The 27,663-nt window shown below is 41.0% G+C and overlaps 1 protein-coding gene across 4 annotated transcripts in view; it reads right to left on the bottom strand.

The window, feature by feature from the left end:
* Positions 1-27,663, bottom strand: part of ATP11C (ATPase phospholipid transporting 11C) — a 220,237-nt gene that overhangs the window by 69,885 nt on the left and 122,689 nt on the right. For 3 of the 4 annotated variants that reach the window (XM_027846410.1, XM_027846408.1, XM_027846411.1), the window contains exons 7-15: positions 27,476-27,579; positions 24,732-24,782; positions 23,549-23,613; positions 23,066-23,147; positions 21,176-21,326; positions 19,300-19,497; positions 4,955-5,116; positions 2,987-3,138; positions 1,478-1,549 (exon numbers count right to left, since the gene is read on the bottom strand). In XM_027846410.1, coding sequence (XP_027702211.1) covers positions 1,478-1,549; positions 2,987-3,138; positions 4,955-5,116; positions 19,300-19,497; positions 21,176-21,326; positions 23,066-23,147; positions 23,549-23,613; positions 24,732-24,782; positions 27,476-27,579 — 1,037 coding nt within the window. The remainder of the gene's footprint in view (positions 1-1,477; positions 1,550-2,986; positions 3,139-4,954; positions 5,117-19,299; positions 19,498-21,175; positions 21,327-23,065; positions 23,148-23,548; positions 23,614-24,731; positions 24,783-27,475; positions 27,580-27,663) is intronic. The other variant, XM_027846409.1, reaches the window with a different exon arrangement.

Below are 27,663 nucleotides of genomic sequence, written 5' to 3'. Positions count from 1 at the left end.
AAGGAACTAACAATCTGGCTAAGCTCCTTGAGGGGTCAGGAACTATCTTTTAACTTGCCTTTGTATCCCCAGCACTTAGCAATGTTTGGCCTGTTTTGTTGTTGTTGTTGAGCCATTTTTTCAGTCATATTCGACTCTGCATGACTCTATTTGGAGTTTCCTTGGCAGAGATATACTGGAGTGGTTTGCCATTTCCTTCTCCAGCTCATTTGACAGATGAGGAAACTGAGGCAAACAGGCTGAAGTGACTTCCCCAGGGTCACACAGCTAGGAAGTGTCTGAGGCCAGATTTTAACTCAAGAAAATGACTCTTCCTGATTCCAGGCCCAGCATTCTACCCACTCACTGTGCCACCCAACTACCCTATTGGCCCATAGTTAAATGCTCATTAAATGCTCATTAACTGACTTGGCGGAGAGAGATTATGTCTTTGATAAATATAATACAAATGGCAATAGGATATATGATGAAAAAGAGTATATAGTGCTCTGAGAGCAGATGAGGCAGAGACATCACTTCTAACCAGAGGATGGGGACAGCTTTCTAGACCATGTTACTTGTGACCTGGGCATTGTAAGATGGGGCGGCTGTCACCAGATGGTGCTGCTGAGAGGGTGTGTTCATAAGATTATAAATTTGGAACTGGAATGGCTTTTAGCAGTCACCCAGTCCAACCCAGTCATATTCTTAAATAAAAAGACCCAGGGTCCAGAAATGTTAAGTGACTTGCTCACTTAACCAAAACTACACAGCAAACAAATGGCAGGGACAGATATGAAGTCAGTTCCTTTGACACCAGATCTCATGCTCTTTCCCATGTCTTCCTGACTCAGAAGACAGCCCCCTAATTCACTATGACACACTGCCTCCAGGCTATGGCAATATTTTTATTCATTGCTTACGTCAGAGATTCCCTCATAAGCCCTTAAATGTCTGACTCTGACTTCGCATTAATTTGTAAACATCTTCATTACACAAAAACACTAAAACAGAGAGAAGCCCATATTTTTCCCAATCTCTTATAGCTCAAAAAATAAAATCTTCTACACATGATAGGCCACAAAAAGGCAAAATTTATGTCTTCCTGCAAGTCTGAAATTATATATTAAGGCCAAGGCCATAATCCAAAGGTGGCTGGGTAGTCCTGAGGTCAGGGCAAGCTGACCCAGCAGTATGAGCTATAGACCATTGTCACTCTCTCAGCAGGAAGGTCACTTTGACCTACTCCATTAAGTAGGCTCAACTCATTAGCCAAGGAGAACCCATGGTGTTCATTTTCATACCAATGCCAGATAACTACCATTATTGGGGAGGAAAGTCACCTAAGTCAGCCTTCTACTCATGGAGCCCAGGCCCATCAAGGCAAAGAAGTCCTCTGTTCTTAATTTGGACCCAGCTTCCTTTGTGGTCTTTTCTGAATTCACTGGTTGTTTACTGAGGTGCCAAGGAAATGAGACCTGTTATTAACTCTACTTACTCTTCAATTTCATTTTGTTGGTTTTCCAATTTCACGCGGCCATCCTTAATTCCCAAATAGGTGTATCCATACCTGCAAGGGAGCAAACCAACACTTAAGGTATTTCCCATATGTCCCAGTTATCATTGTCAGCATCATCAAGTCTGGACCTATGATTTCATCCATATGGAGAACTTCCTCCATGAAAGCAGATTGACAGTTATAACTGATAGTCTAAAAGCAGGCATTCTTAGCTCTTTTCTGTGTCCTGGACCCCTCCTCCCCAACCCCACCCCACCCTGACAGTCTGGTGAAGTTCATGGAAGCTTTCTCAGAAAAACGGTTTTGAGTACATAGAATAAAACACATGATTATACTAAAGATGTCATGTTTTTTCCACTGAAATCTATCCATGGACTCCTTAGAGGTGTCTTAGATCCTGGTTAAGATCTGTCTTAGACCCACAGTACCTCGAGCACTGTGAAGGTAGGTGACGTGCCCAGGCTCACACACAGGACAGGGTTGGAACCTGACTCTATGGTTGGTCATGAATCCACTAAGCCATCCTGGCTCCTAGCATTATTAGCATTTTTCTCATCCACTCTGATGGAGATCTGGTAGAAATGGCCCTAGGACAAGTCAATATCCTATCATTCTTTTAGGTTTAATATTCTATCACCTAAAATGATAACTGACATAAAGTAAATGCTCCGGGGGTTCCCATTGGACAAGCAACAACAGCAGTGGTATAAGATCATATTTTTGTCTGACTCTGTGATTTAATTGAAGCAGCTAGGTGGCACAGTCAGGAAAACCTGAGTTCAAATCCGGCCTCAGACAATTACTAGCTGTGTGAACCTAGGCCAGTCACTCAACCTCTGTCTGCCTCAGTGTCCTCAACTGTAACATCAGGATAATAATAGCGCCTACTTCCCACGGATACTGTGACGATTGACTGAAATAATATTTGTAAAGTACTTAGCACAGTGCAGGTACTTACTAAATGTCTGTCTTCTTTCTTCCTAATTGGTATGGGGAACTCCAAGCACGGAAACTCCCTCTGTCAAATCTGATTGGCAAGTATTCTGCAACTTGTAGCCATAGAAAGTTGCCTGGGGCACCGAGAGGTTAAGTGATTTGCCCAGGAACATTAGCAATTAATTAAGAAGCATTTATTAAATACTTACTATAGTGCAGAGTGCTAGAGATGGAAAGACAAAGAATGAAATAATCCATCCTCTCCAGGATGCACAGAGGAAAGTGTTGAATCAGAGTGTTCCTGACTCAGAGGACAGCCCCCTAATCCATTATGACACACCGCCTCCAGCCTATATCAATATTTTATATTCATTGCTCACGTCAGAGACTCCCTCATAAGCCCTTAAATATCTGACTCTGATTCTGTATTAACTTGTAAACATATTCACTAGACAAAGACACTGGAACAGAGATAAACCCACATTTTTCTCCATCTCTTGCAGCTCAAAAAAGAAAATCCTCCTCAGGAGAAAAATAAAAGACTGTGCTTACTTCTTAGCCCCCTTTACCAAAGCAATTTCATCAGGAGATGAGGAGATATACGTTAATTCAGTCTCTTCGACGATTCCGTCAACATCATCATTTACTTGGGTTTCCACAGTATGGCACAGGCACAGGGCACGGAGAAAGAGCTGTTCCCGACTCTGCAATTGCAAAAATAACCAAGAATGTTTCAGTTTTAGTCAATGAAGATCACAAAATCTCAGAGTCCCTGAGATAAGAAGGGAACTCAAAGGTCGTCTAATTGAATTTTTCTTCCTTTTATTCTCTCTATGACATCTAGGACAAGCAGGCCTCAAGCCTCTGCTTGAAGATTTCCCGATGTTGGGGAACACCCTACCTCAGGGTAGCTGTCCATTCTGGGACTGCTCTGTCTCAAACAGGGTTTTCTTTCACCAAGACTAAATCTGAATTTGGAACTCAAAAAAAAAAAAAAACAACAACAACAAAAATAAAATAAAATTTAATGTAAAAAAAAAAAAACTAACAAAAAACAAAACTAAGTCTGCCTCTCCCCAACTTCAACCTGGTGCTCCAACCTCTGCTCTCTGAAGAACAAAACTAATTAAAGAGCACAGAAAAGACATCAGAGGAGGAGGCTGTGATATAAACCAGACATGTGGCCCAAAGGCCACCTACAGCTACAACACACCCAAGCCAGATTAAAATGTAATTTGAAAATACTCCATGAAATAAATAAAATTACAATAGATAACATTAAATTTGGTAACTACATTTGAAGCCTCCATTTCCATAGGAGTTTGATACCACTGATATGCACAGTTCAGTGGATATGGGCAGTTCCTTCTACTAATCTGGTCCAGATCATGCCCTCTAGGAAAGCCTAGAAGGGCTCCACCCATGGTGCTTGGGGGCATTTCACTGTAACCCAAGAAATATGACCTGGAAGGTAAACAGAACTTTATCCATTCAGAAAGTTATTATGTCTTAAACAAAGCAGAGCCTTCTAGTGCCCTGGCAGTCTCTGGTTATAAGTCCTAATACCTCGAGGTAGTGTGTTAACACTTTCAGAGCAGAACAAGATTTGATGATCCTGGAGAAGTAAATCAATCAGACCCTAAAATGAATGGCAGCCTGAGGGTCTCCCTCAGAAGGGACCAAGAAGTTAGGCATAATAAGCATCTGGTTGGTTAAATATTCAGACCAGAGGATCTTCCCTCAAGGAAATTATCTAGTGAATGACAAGCAGAGTGACAATCAAGCATTTCTTTCAATACCTCCTCCCTCTTGGACCTCGGTTTCCCCAACTGTAAAATGAAGGGGTAGGACTAGATGCCCCTTAAAGTTCTCTTGCTGGAAGGGAGTTTTCTTTATTGGGGAAGAAGGTATTTGTGGAGGAGAAAAGAGAAAGGGGCTAGTAAGAATGATAGGGAAAAAAAAACGGTCATTGAAGCATTTTTTTTAATGACCAGAAGAGAACAGAAGAAAGTTCAGAAGGAGATACCGACAGCTCTGAAACTGTGTTGAAAGGAGATTAGCTGTTCCATTTATAATCTTTTTTTTTCTGTTCTTTGTTTACAGAAATGTGTGCATTTGTGGACATTTAAAAGAACAAAAAATAAAGATTTTTTGCTTTTTTTTTTTTTTTTTTTGTTAACAAAATCAAGCTCCTTTCCTGCTCTAATGTCTGATCCTAAATAAAAAGTCCAATCTTCTAAAGCCTCCTTTGGAAGGCCATTCTAGAGGTGTTTAGTAGGAGTGGAAAAGGCCAGGATTAAGAGAGCACAGGACTAAGCAAAGCTCAGGCTATTTGGTTCCCTTTCCCACTCCCACCCTTCATAGCATTTTACATTATACATCATATAGGATGGATCCCCTATGGAGGACTGATGTATGGGCTACTATTAGCATCACTGGAGGGAGTATAACAGCAGATCCATTCAAATTCACTCAAGGTAGTGATTATGAATGAAAAACTACTTAATCAAAATCACCAACCTTTTCTGCTCTTCCAGAAACGGGCTGAATTCCATCAGTTTCAGAGAATGTCTCCGTTTCTGCAGTTTCCTCCTTATACGTGTGCCCATCTATGCAACATTCTATAAATTCCATGGTGTTTTCAGTAAGGGTTCCAGTTTTGTCAGTAAATACATACTCCACCTTCATGGGAAAAAAAAAAAAAACACAAGCAGAATTAGAATGTATAGTGTAAACTCCCTGAGGGCAAGGATTAGTGTGGATCTTTTTGTCTCCGTACGGCCTAGCTTATACATGGTAAGTCAGGGCTTCCTATATGTTTCTTCCTTGTCATCCATTTCTACCCAATTCTAAGTCAAGGAACACATATTAAGTTGTCAGAAAATTATGTAAAAGCATTTTGCAAATCTTAAAAGGCTATAGGAAAGGTTAGCTATTCCTAACTGGAAAAGACCTTAGGAATCATGTAATCCAACCATTTTATTTTAAGGCAGCCTGACAAATTGGAGAGAGTGCTGAACTTGGAAGTTAAGAAGACTTGGGTTCAAATCCTGCCTTAGTCAATTGGGGTGTGTGTGTGTGTGTGTGTGTGTGTGTGTGTGTGTGTGTGTGCGCGCATGTGTGTGAGAGAGAGAGAGAGAGAGAGAGAGAAAGAGATACCTTGGGCAAGTCCTTTAACCTTTCCCAGACTCTGTTTCTTCATCTGTACAATGGGAATAACAGTAGCAATATCACAGAACTATTATGAGGATCGGATAAAAGAATGCATGTAAACTGCCCTGTAAACCCCAGAGAGAGCTACATAAGTGATGGCCATCATTATTACCATTATGGAAAAAGCGTTCTTCTCATTTTGTTCATTGAAGTTCAGATAGAAGCAGTCCTGGAAAATGTCTTTTCTTCTTTAAGCAACATATCAAAGACTATGGCAGGGATTGTTAAAATACTAACTTTTAGTAATTAAATAAGAATATAATGATGTCAGCTTATCCTCTGAAGGCAATCTTCAGTACAACTCTAGTACAAGACAGATGACAAGAATGACTTGGACTTCATTCTGTACCATTGGGGGAACATTTTCTATTACTCAGCAAAATGACTGTCTGCTTTCTCCAAAAGTATTTCTGTAGGTTTAAGACATGTTTACCATGTGTTCTGAGAATGTCTATCAATCTTCTTCCTCTTTCTTGGTGAGGAAATGTTAATGCTTCTAAAACTTACTTAGGGTGATGGGCAATAGGACTACGTAATATTGTATAAGTTTTTGTTACCATATTTTCCAAATCTGTTATGTTCTGTTTTCCAAGTTTCTCTATTTTGATTCTTTTTGTTAAAGGCAACTTGGAGACTATGGTGATATTGACTAAAAAACATTGTTCAAGTTTTTATGGACCACCATAATGTTCAGACAACTAGGGGTAACAATTTGATCTATGGTAATATTCCAGATCTTTGATGGTTTGTTTATGGGCTGAGTTCTCCAGGCAGCTAGGCAGTGCACTAGATAGAACACTAGGCTTGTAATCAGAAAGATCCAAGTTCAACTCTAGCCTCAGACACTTACTAGCTGTGTGACACTGGGCAAGTCACTTCACCTCTGTTTATCTCAGTTTACTCATCTGTACAATGAAGATAATGACAGTCTCAGCCTCAGAGGGTTATTGTGAGGATCAAATGAGATCTTTGTAAAGCTCTTTGCAAACTTAAAGGTGCTATATAAAAGCTAGCTATTATTGTTTTGCAGTCTCTATTTGTACTATGGGGATTTGTCATCCGTCAGTCCATGAAAGACAGCATCTTCTGATGTATAATTCTGGCCACCAGGTCATATATTGTTAGGTTTTGGGTACATGCTATATTTTTACAGGTTGCAAAATAATACAGTTTCTACCATTTCCTTACATGATCTGCATTGATTAGATTAAGACCCATCTCCTTAAGGATAACCCTGTTGCAATTTCTGGTAGAGATGACCAGGTCCTGCATGGACATGAAAAACCCTTCTTTTTTCACAAATAAGTCCACATGATGGACATTTGTTTGACCCTTCTTTGTTAACACATTGCTGGCAGAGCTCATGAGGATGTTGCCCATGAAGGGCCTTATCAGTCCACTCTTTCTTTTTTTTTTTTTTAGGCAGTTGGGGTTAAGTGACTTACCCAGGGTCACACAGCTAGTAAGTGTCAAGTGTTTGGTGTGAGGCCGGATTTGAACTCAGGTCCTCCTGATTTCAGGGCTGGTGCTCTATCCACTGTGCCACCTAGCTGCCCCCTTCAGTTCACTCTTAATCTCATTCTTTTCGTAGGCTCCATCTAGAGGGAAACTACTTTGAGGCATATTCAGCAAATCCATTGATGTGTGCCTGGTATCAGCCTTTCCTATAGCTCAGTGACTGTTTGCCTGTTCCAAAAGTGTTTCTGTAGGTTTAAGACATGTTTACCACATTCTCTGAGAATGGCTATCAATCCTCTTCCTCCTTCTTGGCAAGGAAGTGTTAATGTTTCTAAACCTTAAGACGATGGGCTATGGGTTTGGTTAATATTGTATAGGCTTTTGTTATGATATTATCCAAATCTAAATCTGTTATGTTCCATTTTATAGTAGTGAAAGTATGCATTGTCTGGCAATGCATAAGTGTGAATTGCTTTAAATATAATCTTCCTGCTAAGTTTTGATTTCAGGATGCCTGTATGTATCTTAACACTGAGCCAGAGTTTCCTTCTTTATACCTTTATGCTCATGTATCTTATGTGGAGGACACCAAGGTTTTTTTAAGTATAGCCTTCATCCAATGTTTCGATTTAACCTCTAGTTGAGAATTTTACACTTCTTGTTGTTGTTCAGTCATTTCAGACATGTCTGACTCTCCCCATTTGGAATTTTCTTGGCAAAGATACTAGAAGGGTTTGCCATTTCCTTCTCCAGTTCATTTTACAGATGAGCAAACTGAGGCCAACAGGGTTAAGTGAGTTGCCCAGGGTCACACAGCTAGTAATTGTCTGAGGCTGGATTTGAACTCGGGAAAATGAGTCTTCCTGACTTCAGGCCTGGCACTCTATCCACTGCAGTGCCACCTAGCTGCCCCAATTTTGTACTTATCAAGTCCAAATAACAGTTTGTTTTAGTTGGAGAGATGGTCCATGCAATCAAGAACCTATTAATTGTCTTTTCTGGAAGAACCTTAGAATTTGACGCCAACCATGCATACCAAGTGATTAGTAAGATTTCTGTTTTGGTTCAACACTCCCTCCCTTTAATTTAGAAGCCATGTATACTTCTATCTGGGTGGTTTTAAGACCAAGCAGAGATACAGTGAGCTTAAACTGAGTCTCTGGAAAATGCCACACTTTATACCATTTATTCTAAACATTATTGTGTTGAGGGGGTATTGTAAATACTGAAGTTTTCTATGTGGATATAAAATGTTTGAGTTTCCTTACTTGTAACACTTAAATAAGGCATGAGAGTAGAACTGATGACAGTAATGGTAACAACGACATCATCGCTGGGGATTGCATACGTTTAGCATCTATGAACTACCTCGAAAGACATGATCGGGTAGCTAAAATCATACATTAGAAGCTCACTATTCATTATAAACAAACCAATAACAAGTCTCCAACCTCAAAATGTATGTGAGAATTCAACAAATAAACATCACTGCAACCTTAGCATAACCAAGGAGGGAACCATTGTTCATGAGTGCCCAGACAAAACGGTGATCCACAAAAATTGAAGAAAGATTTTTTTAACAGATGTAGCTATCCCAAACACACATAATCTCTTAACTAAATAGAAGGAAAAGCTTTCAAAACATAGAGACTTAGCAGGAGAAGTTAAAGCCATATGGGAGTAGGATGAGGTAAGTATCATCCTTGTCATCCTCTATACTATTGGAACAATCCAAAGAATGCCTTCAGTGAATTTATATAAAAATGAGTTTACATCACCATATTCAGAGTCAGTTACAGAAAGCAGATATTTTATCCACCAGTCCATATAAAATAATAATATTAAGTCTTTGTCAAATCATTCTTACCCTAAGTTTATCAAAAAAGATGAGAACAAGAAGATGATAATATAACAACAACAATGATGATGAAGACAATGATGATTATAATAATAACGATAATTAAACTTCACCTAGTGAAGATAATATTCTCTCCCAAATGGGGCAATGGCAAAGGAATTCACACTGATTTAAGATGTCAAGGGTGAAGCCATTCCAAGGAAAGAAAGTAAGGACAATTTTTCCAAATCAAGAACTACTTATTAAAAGGCACAGGTCTTTTTCTTTCTTTTTTTAAACAATTTCTACAGGAAAATTCAGCTTTCCAAAAACATAACAAAGACAACCTACTCACCACTTATATAAGTTATACACAAAATATCATATGCTTACAGAACTCTTACTTCTGTTCAAAATAAAGTGGGGAATCTGAATGGATTGTTAAAATAAGATCTCACAGTTTCATAGCTTTTCAATTTACAAAGCATTTTCCTGATAATAACACTGGAAGGTTTCCCATTGGAGACTATGAAATATAATGGCTAGACGGGGATTCAGGAAGATCTCAGCTTGAATCCTGCCTCAGACACTTCCTATCCATGTGACCACCAGCAATTGAGTCACGCAACCTGGCTCGACCTCAGTCTCCTCTGCAGAAAGGGAATGAATGGAGATAGATAGATAGAATGATAGGATTGATAGATGGATAGAATGATAAACAGGATAGGTAGAATGATAGGAGAGATAGATAGATAGAATGATAGAATAATGGATAGAAATGATAGAAAGAATGATAGACATGATAGATATAGATAGAATGATAGACAGGATAGATAGATGGATAGAATGATAAACAGGATAGGTAGAATGATAGGAGAGATAGATAGATAGAATGATAGAATAATGGATAGAAATGATAGATAGAAAGAATTATAGACATGATAGATATAGATAGATAGAATGATAGGATAGATCTATAGACAGATAATGCTGATAGAGGATAGCTATGTTTATAGATAGATGGATGAATAAATTGGTAGATAGATAATGTTGGTAGATAGATGTTGGTAGATGGATAATAGATATGTTGGAAGACAAATAGATGATGGATAGATAGGTAGATAATGTTGGTAGATAAATTGGTAGATAGATAATAACTACATATTTTATACATGATTACAGATATAAATACAGATATATAAATACATATATACATAATTACAGAACAAATCCTTTTATTAAGGGGATTTGTTCTGTGAAGTTTGGAATCAGTCAAAGGGACACACCTGAGGACCTAGAGAGGGCCACATGTGGCCTTGAGGTCACAGGTTCCCCACCCTGACATAGGTAATAACCTCCCCCCATAAATATCAGCAGCTCATTTGTAACTAAGTAAGAAAGAGTCACCTCGAGCCCTGAGGGGGTATGTGATTTGCTTAGTCACCCAAGTAGGACATGTCAGAGGAAGGACTTGAATAAGGTCTTCCTGCCTCCAAGGCTGCTCCTCTATCCAATAAGCCATGTTGTCTGTCACTCATCATCATCACCATCGTTATAATTATTATTATTATTGTTATTACAAATGATGAAAGTGAAACCCAAAAAGGAGCAATGGGAAAGCAATGGAGATTCAGAGTCAGAGAGGCTGAGGCTGACACCTGGCTCTGTCACTTACCAGCTGGGGGTCCTTGGGGCACTAACTGAACCTCTCTGGGTCCAGTCTTCTCATCTCTAAAATAAGAGGGGGAGGGCCTCTTGGCCCTACGGATCTGTGATCTGACCCACTGATTGTGAGGCCCAGGCCTTTTCTACTGCCTCAAAGTCAATTGGTTGTTTAAGAAAATGGAAATTTAATAAGTGAGCAAATTATAATCACAGTTTTAGAGCTGGAAGGGACCTTCAAGGTCATTCGTCCACCCAACCCACCCCCCTTATATAGAAGAGAAACTGAGGCTCAGAGAGGTTAAGTGACTTGCCCAGGGTCACACAACAAGCAAAAGCAAAGCCGAGGACAGTAGGATTTGAACTCAGGGTCTCTGATTCCAAGTCCAGCACCCTTTCTGCTACACCACAATGCATTCCATCCCATGAGATGTTTCTTTTCCAAAGTAGAATCTCCCCAACAGGGCAATGATGGATCTTGGGTACAGCACTGTACAGCATTCATGTGTCCATCACACAGTAAAAGGCCAAGGCCAGGCAGCCACCTAACCCATTTATCTGGCAGACAACCATGATCCTTTCAAGTTGTTTCTATACCTAGAGTGGCTATTTTCAGGCAACCCTCAGATTCAAGGTTTTCAAATGAAACTTTTTCTTTAAAAGAAAGACTCAAACCTGGTTGGGGGGCCCGGAGGTGGATGAGGGAGGGGGGGACCAGACAGTGTGTAATAACAAATCAAAGTCAAATTGAGGGCATTTTCATAGCTGAAATTCCCCCCCACCACCACATTACACAATGCCCATCCCATCTCCAGTTTTCTTCTCATCTACTATTTATAACATCTGCCTTGAAGAACCCTACAATTTAATCCTCCTATTGGGGCAATTTGTACTTAAATAGTTAACATTAGCGGCTGACGGGAACACACATAAGCACAAGATTAAGGTTTTCATTATTTAAGGGAGAAAGTGATGAACCCCTGGCAGGAGATACTTTCTAATTTCTTTTTCCGAGCTTTCCTCTGCTGCAGGGCTGGCACTGAGACAACATTCCAGCCCCACCCCTCCCAGTCCCCACCCCCCTCCCACCTTCTTTCACGTTAGGGAGCCAAGTTGGAATCCTCTCTTTCCATTCACTCCAGTGCCATTATGTCGGTCTGGTTTAATTTCCTCCCCCTCACCCCCAGTGCTATCTCTCTGTCTCTCCCTTTCTCTGTCCTTCTATCTGTCTCTGTCTCTCTGTCTCTTAAAATAAAACAATCTGGTCTTTAGGGTATCAAAATTTCTGACCTTCATTTTTCTCTGCAGGTTGCCATGGGTTTGACTTTATCTCTGCCATTCAGATTTGGTAGTATCCTTAGATTTAGAACTAGAAGAGACTTTGAGGGGAAACTGAGGCCCAAAAACAGCCAGGTGACTTGTCCAAGATGATACTGATAAGGAAGTGACAGAACCGTAATTCAAAACCAGGTCCTCTGACTCCAAAGTCAATGCTTTTTTTTTTTTTTCAATTGTACCGCCTAAGGTCTGATTCAGAAATGAGCAAGCTGCCACTAACTAGTATAACATGTGGCTCATTTATCTGGATATAAGAATGTCAGCTCCTTGAGCAGGGACCATTTCCTTCTTTGCGTGTGTATCAGCAGTGCCCGGCCCATAGTAGGTGCTCAACAAATGTCAGCAGAAGAGAAATGGGGAAAGATGAAACGGGAGGGAGAATAAACAGATGTGGTAATTGGTGAAAGGGAGAAAGAGAGAGGGGGAGGAGAGAGAGAGAAAGAAGAAAGGAAAGAGAGGAAAGGGAGAGAGAGGAGAGAGAGAAGAAAGGAAAGAGGAAGGGGCAAGAGAGAAAGAGAGAGGAGAGAAATAGAGAAGAAAGGAAAGAGAGGAGGAAGGGATGGACAAAGAGAGAGAGAGAAAGAAAGGAAAGAGAGGAAAAGGAGAGAAAGGAGAGAGAAGAAAGGAAAGAGGAAGAAAGAAAGAGAGAGCAGAGAAATAGAGAAGAAAGGAAAGAGAGGAAGAAGGGAGGGACAGAGAAAGAGAGAGAGAGAGAAGAGAGAGGTGTTAAAGCTAACAGCAAGGTCCAGTTGGGAAGGTGGATAAGGCTGTCATTGAGCCCAAAGTAGGAGCAGCCTGGGAGGCTGAAGGAGAAAATGAGCATGGTTTTGAATCTCAGGTGCTAATGAAATATCCATGCAGTCCTGTAGCCATATAGAAATGTGGGTCTGGAGCTCAGCGTAAAGGTCAGAATGGGAGGTAGAGACTGAGAAGCCAACTGTACAAAGGCAAGAGCTGAAGCAGTGGGTGCAAATGAAGTTGACCAAGGGGAGAAGTAACATAATGCAGTAACAATAATAATAATAATAATAGCTAATATTTGATTAGCACTTACTATGTGCCAGGTACTATGCTAAACATTTTATAATTATTACCTTATTGGATCCTCACATGAACAACCCTGGGAAGTATGTGTTATTGTTATTCCCATTTTACAGAAGAGGAAACTGAGGGAAAGAGAGGTTAAAGTGACTTGCCCAGGATCATGCAACTAGTAAGTATCTGAGACCAAATTCGAACTCAGGTTTTCCTGACTCCAGGCCCCGTGTTTTGTGCACAAGAGTACCATCGAGCAGTAGAAATTGTAACGAGTTGGGAGTTGGAAGAGTGAAAGAGCCACTGCCACTCACTACAGTATAACTTTGGGCAAGTCACAAGTATTCTTTATGCCTCAGTTTCCTCACCTAATGAAGGGATGGGACTGATGATATCAGAGGTCCCTTTCAGCTCTAGAGCTCTGTGCCTAATATCCTAAGGTGGAGAGAGCCAAGACTAAGAACCTTGGAGAGCACCCACCTCAAGCGGTCCGCACAAAGAGGATGAGCCAAAAAGGGAAACAGAGAGAGAATGGTTCTAGAGGTGGGCAGACAAGTATTCCGAAGGAGGGACAGGTGACAGTGTCAGCTGCTACAAAGAAGTCAAGGAAGATGGGGCCTGAAAAAAGACATGAAGGAGGTCACTAGCGAGCTTGCGAAGAGGAAATTCAATCTAGCAATGGGAAAACAACCGGATTCCAAAAAGAATTAGCGGTGAAGAAGTCCCAGGTGAGCTAGAAGGATAGGAGAGCCCCTCTAAGATCTGGGTGACCCAAGCATGTTGGGAGAAAAATCAGAATGAGCTGATAGTGAGGGAGAGATTGAAAATGCACAATAAAGAGGGGCGGATTACTGAGTTTGGGGCAGTGGATGCAGTCAAATACGTAGGGAGAAACCAAGCATCCGTAGCAAAGCAGAGAAACCCTTCTTCCCTGGAAGTAGGAGGGAAGGAAGAGAAAAGAGTTAAGAGTTCTTTGTGGCTATGTAGTACAGTGGATAGTGCCAGACTTAGATTCAGGAATACTTGAGTTCAAATCTCACCTCTGATACTTGTTAGATGTGACCCTGAGCAAGTCACCTAACCTCTGTATGCCTCAGTTGCCTCATCTGTAAAATGAAAGGTTTGGATTCAATGATCTCTAAGGTCCCTTCCAGCTCTAGCAGTATGATCCTGTGAAGAGCATAGTACAATGCAAGAGGCACTGACCTGGGAGGCAGGAGAGAACAGAACTCAAGTCTTAGCCTTGGACACTTACTGACTGTGTGGCCATAGACAAGTCATTTAACCTCTCTGGGCTTCAGTTTCCTCCTCTGTAAAATGGGGAAAACTCCCGTGGCATTTAACCTCAGAGTTGGGAGGCATCTCTTATTAGCAAGGGAAAGTTGTGAGAAGGAGGGCTGAGGTAGATCCCACTGGAGAGAGGAGGCCAGGTCACCTCAGTTGGGGGGGGGGGGTCCCAGCCAGGTGCTTGAAGAGACAGAAAACCATTCGGAACTGCCCGAGCAGAAAATGGAATGAGGCAAGCATTAAATATAGAGTGAGATTGCTCAGCAGTGGTAAGGGCCTCATTGAGGTCATGCCCCAGGAATTTATAGTCAATTTCATGCCTTTCTCTAGTAAAATCAACATGCCCAGGAGTAGAAATGGAAGAACTCAAGGCCAATGGTTGGCCAGAGTCGAGAATTTTCAGGTTGGGAATGATGGAAGGACCAAGGGACAAGGGCTTCTAGTGACCAGTGAATAAGAAGAGGAAAAAATAAGAACTGTTATTGTTGTTGTTCAGTCACGTCCGACTCTTTGTGACCCATTTGGGGTTTTCTTGGCAAAGATCCTGGAGTGGTTTGCCATTTCCCTCTACAGCTCATTTGACAGATGAGGAAACTGAGGCAAACAGAATTTAGTGACTTGCCCAAGGTCACACAGCTAGTAAGTGTCTGAGGCTGGATTTGAACTCATGAAGATAAGTCTTCCTGATTCCAAGCTCTATCCACTGCAGCGCCACCTAGCTGCCCCACATAAATTCATTTTACAGAAGAGGAAACTGAGACAGGCAACGGTTAAATGATTTGTCCAGGGTCACAGAGACAGTAAGTATCTAAGGTCACATTCAAACTCATCAGGTCTTTCTGACTCTGTGCCCATCACTGTATCCACTACGTAGAACACTATCCTTTGCATGTCCTCCATGTTCAGATCCACCAAAGGCTGAAAGATACTGTAGCCTCCTCCTGGTACTGTCACTGGCCATGGAGCCAAGGCTGGCTAAGGAGGCAAAGGAAAGCTAGAGTGGCAGAGATTGCCTAGGAGAATAAAATAACTCAGTTAATGGTGGCAGGCTATGTCCACACAGTACTGAGGTATGTGCCTGGTAAATAATTGAAAAACTTGACTCAAACAATCACACCAAATAAGTCGGGCCTCCCGTGGATAATTTTTTGTTCTCACTTTTTTGATGTGGCTTTACAATCATCAAATCAACTTGATTTTATTTTGTAATCAACTTGATTGATTTTGTTTTTGTTTTTGTTTTTTTTGCTTTTTGGTGAGGCAATCAGGGTTAAGTGACTTGCCATGGGTCACACAGCTAATAAGTGTCAAGTGTCTGAGGCCGGATTTGAACCCAGGTCCTCCTGACTCCAAGGTCGGAGCTATAACCACTGTGCCACCTAGCTGCCCCATTTTTTTTTTTTGCTTTTTTTTTTGGTGAGGCAATCAGGGTTAAGTGACTTGCCCAGGGTCACACAGCTAGTAAATGTCACAACTTGATTGATTTTATAATGCATAGACACAGCCTAGAATTTAGTACCAGGTTACATTTCTAGGGTTAATTTGGGCTAGCTGGTGTCCACACCACAGCCATGGTTAGTGGTGAAACAGGGAGCAACACCCTTGATCAGCAGTGCAGCAAAGCTAGAGAAAGGTATTATGAGTATCAGAGGGGTGTTGAGGGTAGTAAAGAGAATTAGGGGCAGCTAGGTGGCACAGTGGATAGAGCACTGGCCCTGGAGTCAGGAGGACCTGAGTTCAAATCCAGCCTCAGACACATAACACTTACTAGCTGTGTGACCCTAGGCAAGTCACTTAACCCCATTGCCTAGCCATAAATAAATAAATAAATAAATAAATAAATAAATAAATAGATAAATAGATAAATAAATAAATGAATGAATGAATGAATGAAAAGATAAATAAATAAAAAGTAAAGAAAATTAAAAAGGGATAGCACTGTTGCTATTAGTAGCAATTCAAATATGGTGCCTCATGGGAGATTCTGTGGTTTATGGCTAGAGTTTCAGACCCAGGTAAGCTTTGACAGGGCACAGTAGCATTGTCCGGGATCCTTGGGACAGTTCCTTGCTAAGGACATTCCTCTGTTTCTCTCCTGGTACACAGTAACCTGTAGGAAGGTATCCAGGGGAGCAATGTGCTGTGTCTGCATTTTCTCTTCTCATAGGCATGCACCCTTAGAACCTCCCTGCTGACTGGGGGACAATGGAAGCAGATATCAGTCTTCTAGGACTGTTGTGTCTGTGATGACAAGGCCTTCCTGAAACAGCCTAGCCTATAGAACAACTATCCAAAACTGTACCTCGACATCCTTGGGCTATGTTTGAGAGCTCCACACATAACAGTTGGCAATCTCTGAGAACAGGAAAGATGCATTCCTGAGGTGGAAAATGATGCTGGGATCCTGATGAGGAAGCTTTAGAGGTAAACTGGGGCCATCATCCTAAATGGTACAGAGCTGCTCAGCAGACTTCACAGATCCTTCAAAACTTAAGAGGGTCAGAGCAAGCTGGAACAGCAACCCAAGGGGAATCAGTCCCCTTAACCTAGTCAAGAGTCCTCAGTCTCATCTGGAGCGTACATGCTCTACCAGAGTGTGGAGGCTTTGTGGCCCTCAAGGTAAGGGATCTAAGATCATCATCACCACCACATTTATATAGCACTTTTAGGTCTGCAAACGCTGTACGGTTATCTCATGTGATTCTCATAACAACCCTGGTAGGTAAGTACTATTATTATCCCCATTTTACAGATGAAGAAGCTGAGCCAAGCAGAAGTTAAGTAACTTGCCAAGGATTCATAGCTAGGAAGTGTCTGAGGCAAGATCTGAACTCGGATCTTCTTTGTTGCTAGTTCAGCACTCTGACTCATTGCCTCACCTAGCTGAGCTGCTTGGGATTCACCAAGGACAGCCTCACTCTCTTCAGCATTAGAGGACCCTTCCCACCATGACCCATTTGCTCTTTTGGGACAAGGCTGGCAGTCTGAGCAGAGTATATGACCTTTGGCGGACCCACTCAGTCTTCTGATTTCATATATGGCAAGAAGACAACTTGGCGAAGGTATGAATGTCAGAGGAAGAAGTTCTAAGTGGTACAAAAAAGCACACCCCAAAAGAGAATGAGGTCTTCTTCTATCCACATTCCTCTATTAACCCGATCCACATTTCCAAGTCCTGGAATTGACATTTCCACAGTATTGGTATTCTAAATATCAAGAACATTTTAACTAGAAGCCAGAAGCCTCCTAGATCAGAAATATCATGACATGCTAAAAACAGACAAAGGAATAAGATTTGAATACTGATGAGAAAAGTCACCACCTGAGGAATCAAAGCTGGACTAAACTGCAAAGGGAAATAAGTACATCAGATGACAAAGCAACAAAGGTGGTAAATGCTGGTGGGGCTATAGGAAGACAGGCACATTAAGGAACCGTTAGTGGAATTATGAAGCTGTCCAACTGCTCTCCACAATTTGGCTTTGGGAAAAGACACTAAGATACACATATCCTTTGACCCACGATAGGTATACATCCCAATGAGGGAACTGTGGTCCCCACCACACCAAGGGGAAAAAAGGTAGAGGGAAAGGCCCCACAGGCACAAAACTAATTTATAGCAGCACTTTTTTTTAATAGCAAAGAATTACAAAAGGGTGGGAGGGGGGTACAGGCAGTTGATTCCAGCAGACTGATGATATGGGCTACATCTCCCTCTTCTCAAAAGAAAGGTGGTAGACTACAGGTGTGAGGTGAGGCATGCACTGTCAGACAAGGCCAATGTGTTGCTGTGTTTTGTTTGACCTTAACTCTTACAAGGGCAGGTTGGGGGAGGGGAGTGATCAGGAAGTGACAACAATGTGGAAAAAAATACATCAATAAAACATGTATTTTTTTTTCTCCAAGGAGAGAAGAGGTCAGATCCTGGATTACATTGGGATTTTAAGAAACAAGAGCGTACTTCCATCAAATGCTGTCTTCATTGAAATGCCTCCTGTAAAGCAAGCAACTATATCTATGATGCATCTGATCAGAAAGAGGTCTAGAAATGTCACGGGCCTAACTCTGGTCAATCAGGTTCGTGCAAAGCATACAAATCTCTCACTGCATTTCTCCAGGGAACACATCTCCAGAGGAGAACATTGCCTCTCCCTTCATTCCAGCAATTCAATAAATGTTTGTTGTTAATGAGGACAATTACAGACGCCGGCACTGAAGCAATAAACCCATAATCTACCACCAGGTGAGCCTGGTACTGTGAGAATGTTCGAGTATAATTGAGAAATCAAGCAGCCTAAAAAATGTTCCAAAAGGCTAGCAGAGCAGCAGGGCAACCCCCTCTCCATGTTCGAGACACCAGCGCTGTTCTCGGAAGACTTCTTTCCTCCTAACTCCCCCTCCTCTTCTCCTCTAGGGGGATGGAGGACACTGCTTTGGCCAGTTTGGCTCAACTGTTTTTCTTTGTGATAAGGCAAGGATCTTTGGAAGGAAGGGGATATCAGGAAATATCTATGATGTCGAAAAAAGAAGGCATCCATAAAGCTTAAATTTTAAAAATAAGGTATGTCCTTCTCAATATTCAATTTCTCTATTATGCCTGATTAACAAATGAGCATTTATTACTATGCACCCAACACTGTGCTAAGACAAAAATCAAAATCTCTGCCACTAATGACATCATATTCTACTGGGGAAGATAACATCAGTACAGATAAATGAATGAAAAAAATGTATAAAACCAAAGTACAAATATTTCAAAGAGGAGACACCAACAATTGGGGGTGGGAGGAGGGGTAAGAGAGGCCTTGTGTAGAGCTAAGCTGAGCCTCAAAGGCAACTCAAGATTTCAAGAGGCACAGGTGAGAAGATAGAACATTCTAAGTACAGGAGAGACATTACGCACAGGCCTAGAGGATGCAGATGGAATGATATGAAATGAAGTCATCAGATATTAAGCTCAACATGATGAAAAATATTATCAACATATTGGAAGCAATTAGTTTTGTTGGGGAGATCTTTTAAAATGCATTCTAACCTGCCCAAGCTCTTCATTGAGGTCAGATGTATTCACCAGAGCACCTTCTTGTATTTCTTCATCATAAAAGTCTTTATCCCAAGCAATGAAAAAGGACCCCAAGAATTTCTGCATTTCCACAGTAACATACATGGAAACAGGGATAATGAAATTGAATAGGACCATAAATGACAAGAAGTCTGTGAATATTTTCAGAACCTGAAAGAAAAGAGATAAATCATGGTAACCAGAGGCAGGCTTCTCCTGTGGAGACATTAAGAACAGAAGGGAACATGAAAAATCTGGTCTTTATCTTTTTTTTTAATAATAGATTTTTGATAGTCTTGTTTTGACATCACCTAGAAAGAGTAATTATAGTTATCATAATTAAGAAGAATTTATTTATAATTGATGATAATTAATTACAGGACTTTAGGTATTCAAAGTGCCTTACATTCAGAGTCCCCATATTCTATCCCCACCCCCTCCCATCAATCTCTTATAACAAAGGTTTTTTTCTTTTCAAATAAGGAAAAAATTCAGCAAAACCAGTCAACATGTTGAATAAAATCTAACGTTCTAGGCAATATTCCACCTACTGACCCCCTCCCCCACCCCCTAACCTCTGCAAAGGTATGAGAAGGAGGGATAGTCTTATAAGCTTTGGTCTTTATTGCACAGAATTCCAACCTCTCTGAATTGGAAGGGTCCTCAGCAACCAGCTAGGACAATTCATAGCTGGACTCTCTCTACAAAATCCCCAATGCTCAGCCATCTCACCTCTGTTAGACAACCTCCTTGGGGGGAGTGGGGGGGTGCCCCCGCGAGATAGGAAGGACTCACTACCTATCAAGGCAGCTCATTCTGCCTGGGGATGGCTCGAATTGTTAGGAAGCTTTTCCAGATCTCACCTCCAATGCTGAGGAAATTGTGCTTGATATGGAAAAAAAAAAATCCTTCCCCAAGGACACTTCTTAATAAAAGGGTAAATCTTCAAGTACAGAACCAAAGGTAGATTTTAAGCATCTGTGAAAAGTCATCCTTAATTTTTTTAATGGAATACCTTGGTTTCTTCCAAAATACTTCTTTCTAGGGTTTTTTAAGAAGCAGTAGTGCTTTTTCTCCTCCTTAAATCTTAACCCTGTGCCCCTTAACCTCTAGGTGATATCCAGTAGTATCTGGCAGAAGGATGGAATGTTTTTAATCATCTCACAGAAGGGTAGCATGGTATACTGGATAGAGAGCTGGCCTTAGAGTTCAGAAGATCTGGGTTCAGATCCTGACACTTGGTAGCATGGCTTGACTCTGAGCCACCCTGTGCCTCAGTTTCCTCATCTGAAAAATGGGATTGAACTCAATGGGCTCTAAGGTGACTTCAAGCTCTAAAAAATATGATCCTTTGACCCTATATCAAAAGAAAGAACCAAAGGGTAGAGTTAGGAACAAGGGCTAGAATTTGCTGAGAAACCAATTTAGGCTTGACACTGAAAGAAACCTTCCTAATGATTAGAGTTGTCTCCCAGTGGAATGGACTGCCTCTGAGGTAGGGGGTCCCCCCATTACTTAAGGGCTTCAACAAGAAGATGAATGGCGACTTACGAGGGATGGACAAAATGACCACTGAGGGCCCTTCCCGCTTAGATATTTTGTGATTTGAGGAGGCTACAAATCAAAGATGTTGGAGTATCATAGCTACTTTCCAAATAGCTTGCAAGCAGGTCCTGATTGAAGAGTCAGGCCTAAGTATAAATGAAGTTATTGACTAAAAAAAAAAGGTTTAAAATTTTAAAGAAGAAGATACAACTAGGAAAACATCTGGAGTAATAATAATCAAGTCACTGTTTCCCTGACATTCACTGAATTATATCTCCAGGATTCAAAACATTAAACCAATTACCTTTACAGTCTCTCGGTCATGCTGAGTCCTTTGGTTGTACCAAGGCTCATCATTGTGGGAGACACTTTGCCACACATACTTCATTGTGGTGCAAATAGCAGCTTTGGACAAGAGGATGCACAAGTACACAATCAGGAAGCCATTGATAGATCTGAAAAAGAAAAGATGGGTAGATTTTTAAAAATTAGTTTGGTCATTTAGATATGGTTAAGGACTCATTGTTCATGACAACAGAAACCTAGGCAAATATATCTTGGACAAAGTATAGTATGGGACAGTGGACTTGGAATCAGATGAATTAGGTTCGGGGCCCAGGTCTATTCTCATGCAAGTCAGTCAACTGACCACAGCAGAGCCAGAACTAGCACTTTTGGCACATTGGGCAATCCATTGGGGGAGTGGGGATTCCCTGGGATATGAAGAGAAGATGAGGGGATATGAGGGAAGAGTAGGGCAGGATGGGCTACAGAGGAGCTCACCTGAAGACAGGAATGAAGAATGCCATCTGCTAGCTAGCTTCCCATTTGAGCCAATTATTCTGGCTGATCATTTCCCACAGGCTTCCCTCCCTCCCTCCCTCATCCTCCCCATCCCACCCCCTCGATTGGTGGTGCTTGCTCTGAGATTATATGCCATTTACACTTTATAAATCATGTGCATACATATGTAGTGCCTATTGTCTCCCCCACTAGAATGTAATTCTTATTTTTGCAACACAGCACTACACACAGTAAGCTTTTAAGAAATGTTTATGGACTTGACTTGCTAACTAGGTACTAAGCCCCATCTTTCTACACTGAAGAGGAAATACAAGTCCTGTCAGGGCCCTCAAAATTCCATTACCTGAGGCAAAGGTATAGTGACTCCAGCTCAGTTACTCTGATCATCTGAGCCCATGTTTCTTTTTTTGTAAAATAGGGATAGTAACTCTTGTTCTACCTATTTCACAGGGTCATTGTGAGGATCAAGCAAGTTATTTGTTTGTTTTTTGAGATTTTTGTAACTAAAAAGGCCTATAGATGTATCAAAGACCGTCATAATTATGGGCACGTAGGTGGTAGAGTAGGTAGAATGCTGAACTCAAGAAGTCCTGAGGTCAAAAGCTGCCTCAGATACTTCTTAGCTGTGTGATCCTGGGCAAGTCACTTGACTTTATTTGTGCATTAGTTTCCTCATCAGTAAAATGGGGATAATAACAGCACCTGTCTTATGAGGCTGTTGTGAGGGTCAAATGAGATAATGTGTGAAACATTTTGGAAACTTTAAAGTGTTATATAAATGCTTGCTATCACCATCATTGTCATCAGTATTGCTGAAATGGGCAAGGAGAAGACAAATTGGAGTTATTTGTCAGAGAACATCACCTCTTCCCCATGTGCATGAACTCACTAATATGAGATTACCCTCTTACAGCAAGGCTCTACTAGCCCTACTCAGAACCCTGGGATGAGAACTTGAATATAGGTATCTCCTGCACCCTTAAATCTCTAGTGAATCCCAACCCTTTACCTACCTAGAACCCTAAAAGCCCTAGAACATGAAGGTTCATGAAGAGGTGGCCTATAACCCTCACATATCAGGCCAATCTATTTCTGAGTAAGTGACCCCTAGGGTTCAGCAATTTGGGCTAGCTGGGGAAACAAAGCATGGGGTGGGAGTAACCAAGCTCATGATCAACCAGCATGTTCTGATCTGTCAAATGGAGACTTCAGTCAGTCTTCTACCAACTAACATAATCTACCCCCCCATCCCCTCCCAAACTACCAGCTCAATTTGCCACAGAATCCAAGTAAACAAAAGGTTATATACTCTTTGAAAAATTTCCCAAGGCTTTAACCAGAACCAAGCCCTGCACTGATTGGTGCAACCCAATTTCAGACGCATCCTTACTTTTCCACAGCGGAGCGCTTCTGAGATTTCCCTTGGTAATTCAAAGCCATTTTGCTTTCCATTCCTGTGTAAACAGCAACTCCTAAAGAGCAATAAAGTATAATTAAACTAGGTTTACAACTGACCAACTCCCCATCCCATGTGACCAATAAACCCTTTAAGCCCCATCCCTTTCTGATATTAATTAAAAAAACAAAAACAAAAACAAAAACTAGAATTCCAAACATTTCTCCACACAGGACTTGTTACACTAAGCTTAAGAAATGATGTTATGTGAAGTATAATTCATACAATTAATATGCCTAAAACATTTTCATTTTATTTATATTCTCTTTAAGCATGTCATACTACAAAAAATATAACACCTAGAAATAGGTTTCCATTAACGTTTATTATTATCTGCTATGCTTACTTAAAATTCAGTTACTATTCAGAGGCATTATAAAGTATATTTCTGATAAATAAATTCTTTAAAAGGTTCACCATAAATCTTCTTGGTATTTTTTAGAGTAGCTCCTTTCAGCAATAGATTTTCAGGTCCCAAAGACCTAAACAGAAAGTGAATATTGTTTACCCACAAAATCCAGTATCATCAGTAAATTTTCAGGGCACTTTTCCCCCTCCCTACAGCCCCTCTGACTAGGGGTTTCATATCCATCTGTCTGTGTATAGCATAAAAGTGAGCTCACGCCTCCAAAGAGTTCCAAGCCCCAATCTCCAGCAGGCACATGTGGGACCGGACAGACAGACACCCACAGAGAAAGTACAAAGAGAGGTAAAGGCTTAGACAAGGAGATACGGGAAGGGCAGAGACAGAGATAGAAAAGGGCCAAGCCTCAGAAAGGCAGAGAGACAAGGAAATGGAAAGAGAAAAATATAAGAGATACAAAAACAGACACTAGGAGAGAATATGAATCTTCTACACAAGACGAAACAGGCCTCAGCAGAGATCTGTGGGTATACTTCAGCTCCCTAACTCCCACCACATTCTTAAATCCTGTAGCTGCTTCCAGTCATCCAAAGTGGAGAGCTGAAGCCATCGTGAGCCTAACTGAAGGCATGAGGGAGACCCACGCTTTTTTGTCTATGGTTTTTTAATTTTTTCCTTTGGGAGGGTGGGGAGATATAAACATGTGGTTGTAAATGTGTGGTGAAGACCTAGTGTGGAAATTCTTTCCACCAACACAAAGCATCATTTATAGTCTTTGGGTCTTCCCAGGGCACACAGCTAGTAAATATCAAGGGTAAGACTTGAATCCAGGTATTCCTGGCTCCCAATCTCACCCTCTATGCTCTATGCCATACTACCTCTCTCTTTAAATTGTACATATGTTCTAAGGACCTTAATTACCCAGATAATTGTCTCAATCTTTTCACTTCACTTAAAATGCAGGTAATTTTCCAGTCCATCCATTGCCTCCCCTGGACCACAACTGTGCACCTACATTTCCCAAACCCCACTGATAACAATCACAATGCATCCTAGAGGAACAACTCACCACCACCACCATCACCACAGCACTACCACCATAACTTAGAGGGAGGCCAGGCAATCTGGGTCTAGTTACCCTGGCATTTCTTTCCAAAGGAAAAGTATTAGAAGATATTTACACAAGATGCACATAGTAACATCAAGAAGGAACCAGTGAATGGTAAAGGAACTAACCTGGCAATGGGTTCTGCATTATTACTATAGATATTGATCTTCCCAACAAACCTGGAAAAAGAACATAATAGAATGAGATTGTGTTCTTACATTCAATTGATATTGACCACCACCAGTATCAGCAGGAATCAAATCATGTAAAAAATGGACCTATACAGGCCCTCAGAATAAAGTAGAAAGCCTATTAGGTATATGTCACAAAGTGATGCTAAGAAAATGCTATGTTGTATGTCTATTCTAGTGATTTAGGAAGCTATTATGAATTATTAAAGAACATCAGAGCTGGAAAGACCTCAGGGACCATGAAATTAGTCCAACTCCATCAATGTACAAATGGGAAAACTGAGGCCCAGAAAGGAGAGTGCTCTAGGTCACCCAGTGTCAGGAGCTCGGGGCCTTGTAGAGCTGAGAAGAGAAGAAAGACAAAGATGTTATCCTTTTTATGGGAAAATTTCCTACATACTTCTGACCACTGTGAGGTAGTTACAAGAGGAAGCAAGTAACTGCAATTCAATGTAGAGAGAATCATAGAATGGGCACTGGTATTGACCATGGTACCCATGAAATATTAAAAGGTTTAGGTCAGTGGTATCAAGCTGAAATAGAAATGAGGCCACATGTGGCCTAAGGGCTGCAGGTTCCCCACCCCTGATCTACGCTCTACTATATTTTTATTTATATTGTTAAATATTACCCAATTACATTTTAATCTGGTTAAGAGGAGTGAATGGGGCCCTGGATGCTTGTATGACACCTGGATTAGATAAAACCTTCCATCATGTTGGGTGGATTCTCTGTGGAAGATTGACGGAAGGTTAGTGATAGTATGACTAGAAAGGATTAGAGATTCTAAGAAGGATAGGAGACCTTAAAAAAATGAAAATCTGACAAAACAACTGTAAATAATGCCAATGAGGGAGAAATAGGGAGATATCTAATGACAATGCTGTGATTCCATAGGCAGCTCTTGAGTGAGGTTCAATTTTTTGTCATCGTTGCCATTCAGTTGTTTCTGTCATGTCCAACTCTTTGTGACCCCTATTTGAGATTTTCTTGACAAAGATGTTGGAGTAGTTTGCCATTCTCTTCTCCAGCTCATTTTACAGATGAGGAAACTGAGGCAAACAGGGCTAAATGGCTTGCCCAGGGTCACACAGCTAGTACCTAAGTGTCTGAGGCCGGATTTGACCTCAAGTTTTCCTGAATTGAGGCCCAGAGTTCTATCCACTGCAGCACCACCTAGCTGCAAAGTTCATTTTTTACAGAATGTGTACAAAAGGTAGAAGCAATGACATATAACTAAGGACAAATACAAAAGGTTAGTGAATGGCAAGAAGAATGATAGAAATTAGTTGAGGCTAAAGAAAAATGTTAAAGACTATTAAGTCAACTTTTACAAAAGGGAGGAGATAGGCTCATTGCTCATAGATGGTGTGATATTGGCAAACAACAGTGAGTAAACAGAAATACTCAAGATTACTTCTATTTTTATTGTCAATGAAAATATTAAATAGAAAAGGATAGAGCAAACATGGGTAAAAAAAAAATGCACCCCAGGGGCAGCTAGGTAATGCAGCGGATAGAAAACTGGCCCTGGAGTCAGGAGGACCTGAGTTCAAATCCGGCCTCAGATACTTGACTCTTACTAGCTGTGTGACCCTGGGTAAGTCACTTAACCCCATTGCCTAGCCAAAAAAAATGCACCCCAAGATCGATAAGAGATACTTTAAATCAGGTGTCAAACCCATCCCTGCAAAACTCCCAGTCAAATTAAAATGTAATCAGGAGATATTTAACAAAATAAATTTTAAAAAATAGCATAAATAATGCTAATTTATGGTTTTCTAAGTCAATATGTACCCGATAGGGATCTGTTTCTATTTGAGTTTGAGAGCGTCGATTTAAACGAGTTCCCATCTCCTGACCCCCATCAATTATATCCCAGGGTCTTCAAAGAATTTCCATATGTGAAGCAGCATGTTACAGTGGATAAAGCACTGGACCTAGAGTCAGGAAGACCTGGGTTCAAATCTTGCCTCAGACACATACTAGCCATGTGAGCCTGGGCAAGTCATTTACCCTCTTTAGGCCTCAGTTTCCTCATCCATAAAATGAAAGGGTTGAACTCAATGACTTCTAAGATCCCTTCCAGCTCTAAATCTATATAATCTCATGAGCCTATGATCCCTGAATTACTGTGAGTAATCTTTAGGTGATAATGGAGATCAGGAAAAAACGGCCAATTGCCTGGGGCCAGGAAAACATCCTAAGTGTTCAACGAAGAGGGGGAAAAGATGCATTCCCAAAACTATAGCACCAGGAAAATTTTGAAAAGAATTATTTTAAAGAGAGAGTGAGAATAAGCAGAAAGAGAAGTGGGAGAGAGACTCTGCCCTGGATAGAAAGAAGGGCAGAGAGAGGAGAGGAAGACTGGATGGGACTTCTAAGGTCCCTTCCAATCCTAAGATTCTATCATTCTGAATGGGAAGCCTTATGCTCATGAGTTAAATAGACAGTCATGTTGGTAAATTTCAAAATAAAAGGACAATCTTAAGTAAGTTTCCCAGGACCATGATGTGTTTTGCCAGGCCAACGAAACAAAACTGATTTTTGAATCATTCTGGAACAGGTTCTACAAATACAATGGCAAGAGGACTGGCAGAAGGCTTTGCATTGCTATGGAATGCTTGCATGGAAGGAAACCAGACCACAGACAGTAGTAAAGGAAACTGGAGACTCCTTACTTGTACAGGTCAGGCTGAGGCTGTTCACACTCGATCGTGGCTTGGAGGGTATCAATGGAATGAGCCGTGTTAAACGAACTGGTGTCAGGGATAGCATGATGCGTCTGGGTGAAAGCAGAAGTGAAAACCCAAAAAAAAGAAAAAGAAAGAAAGAAAGAAAGAAAGAAAGAAAGAAAGAAAGAAAGAAA

The sequence above is a fragment of the Vombatus ursinus genome, unplaced genomic scaffold (assembly GCF_900497805.2).
Source record: "Vombatus ursinus unplaced genomic scaffold, bare-nosed wombat genome assembly UNPS02015152.1, whole genome shotgun sequence".
NCBI classification, from domain to species: domain Eukaryota; kingdom Metazoa; phylum Chordata; class Mammalia; order Diprotodontia; family Vombatidae; genus Vombatus; species Vombatus ursinus.
Note: the sequence above shows the minus strand (reverse complement) of the source record. Positions and strands in the feature narration are given on the sequence as shown.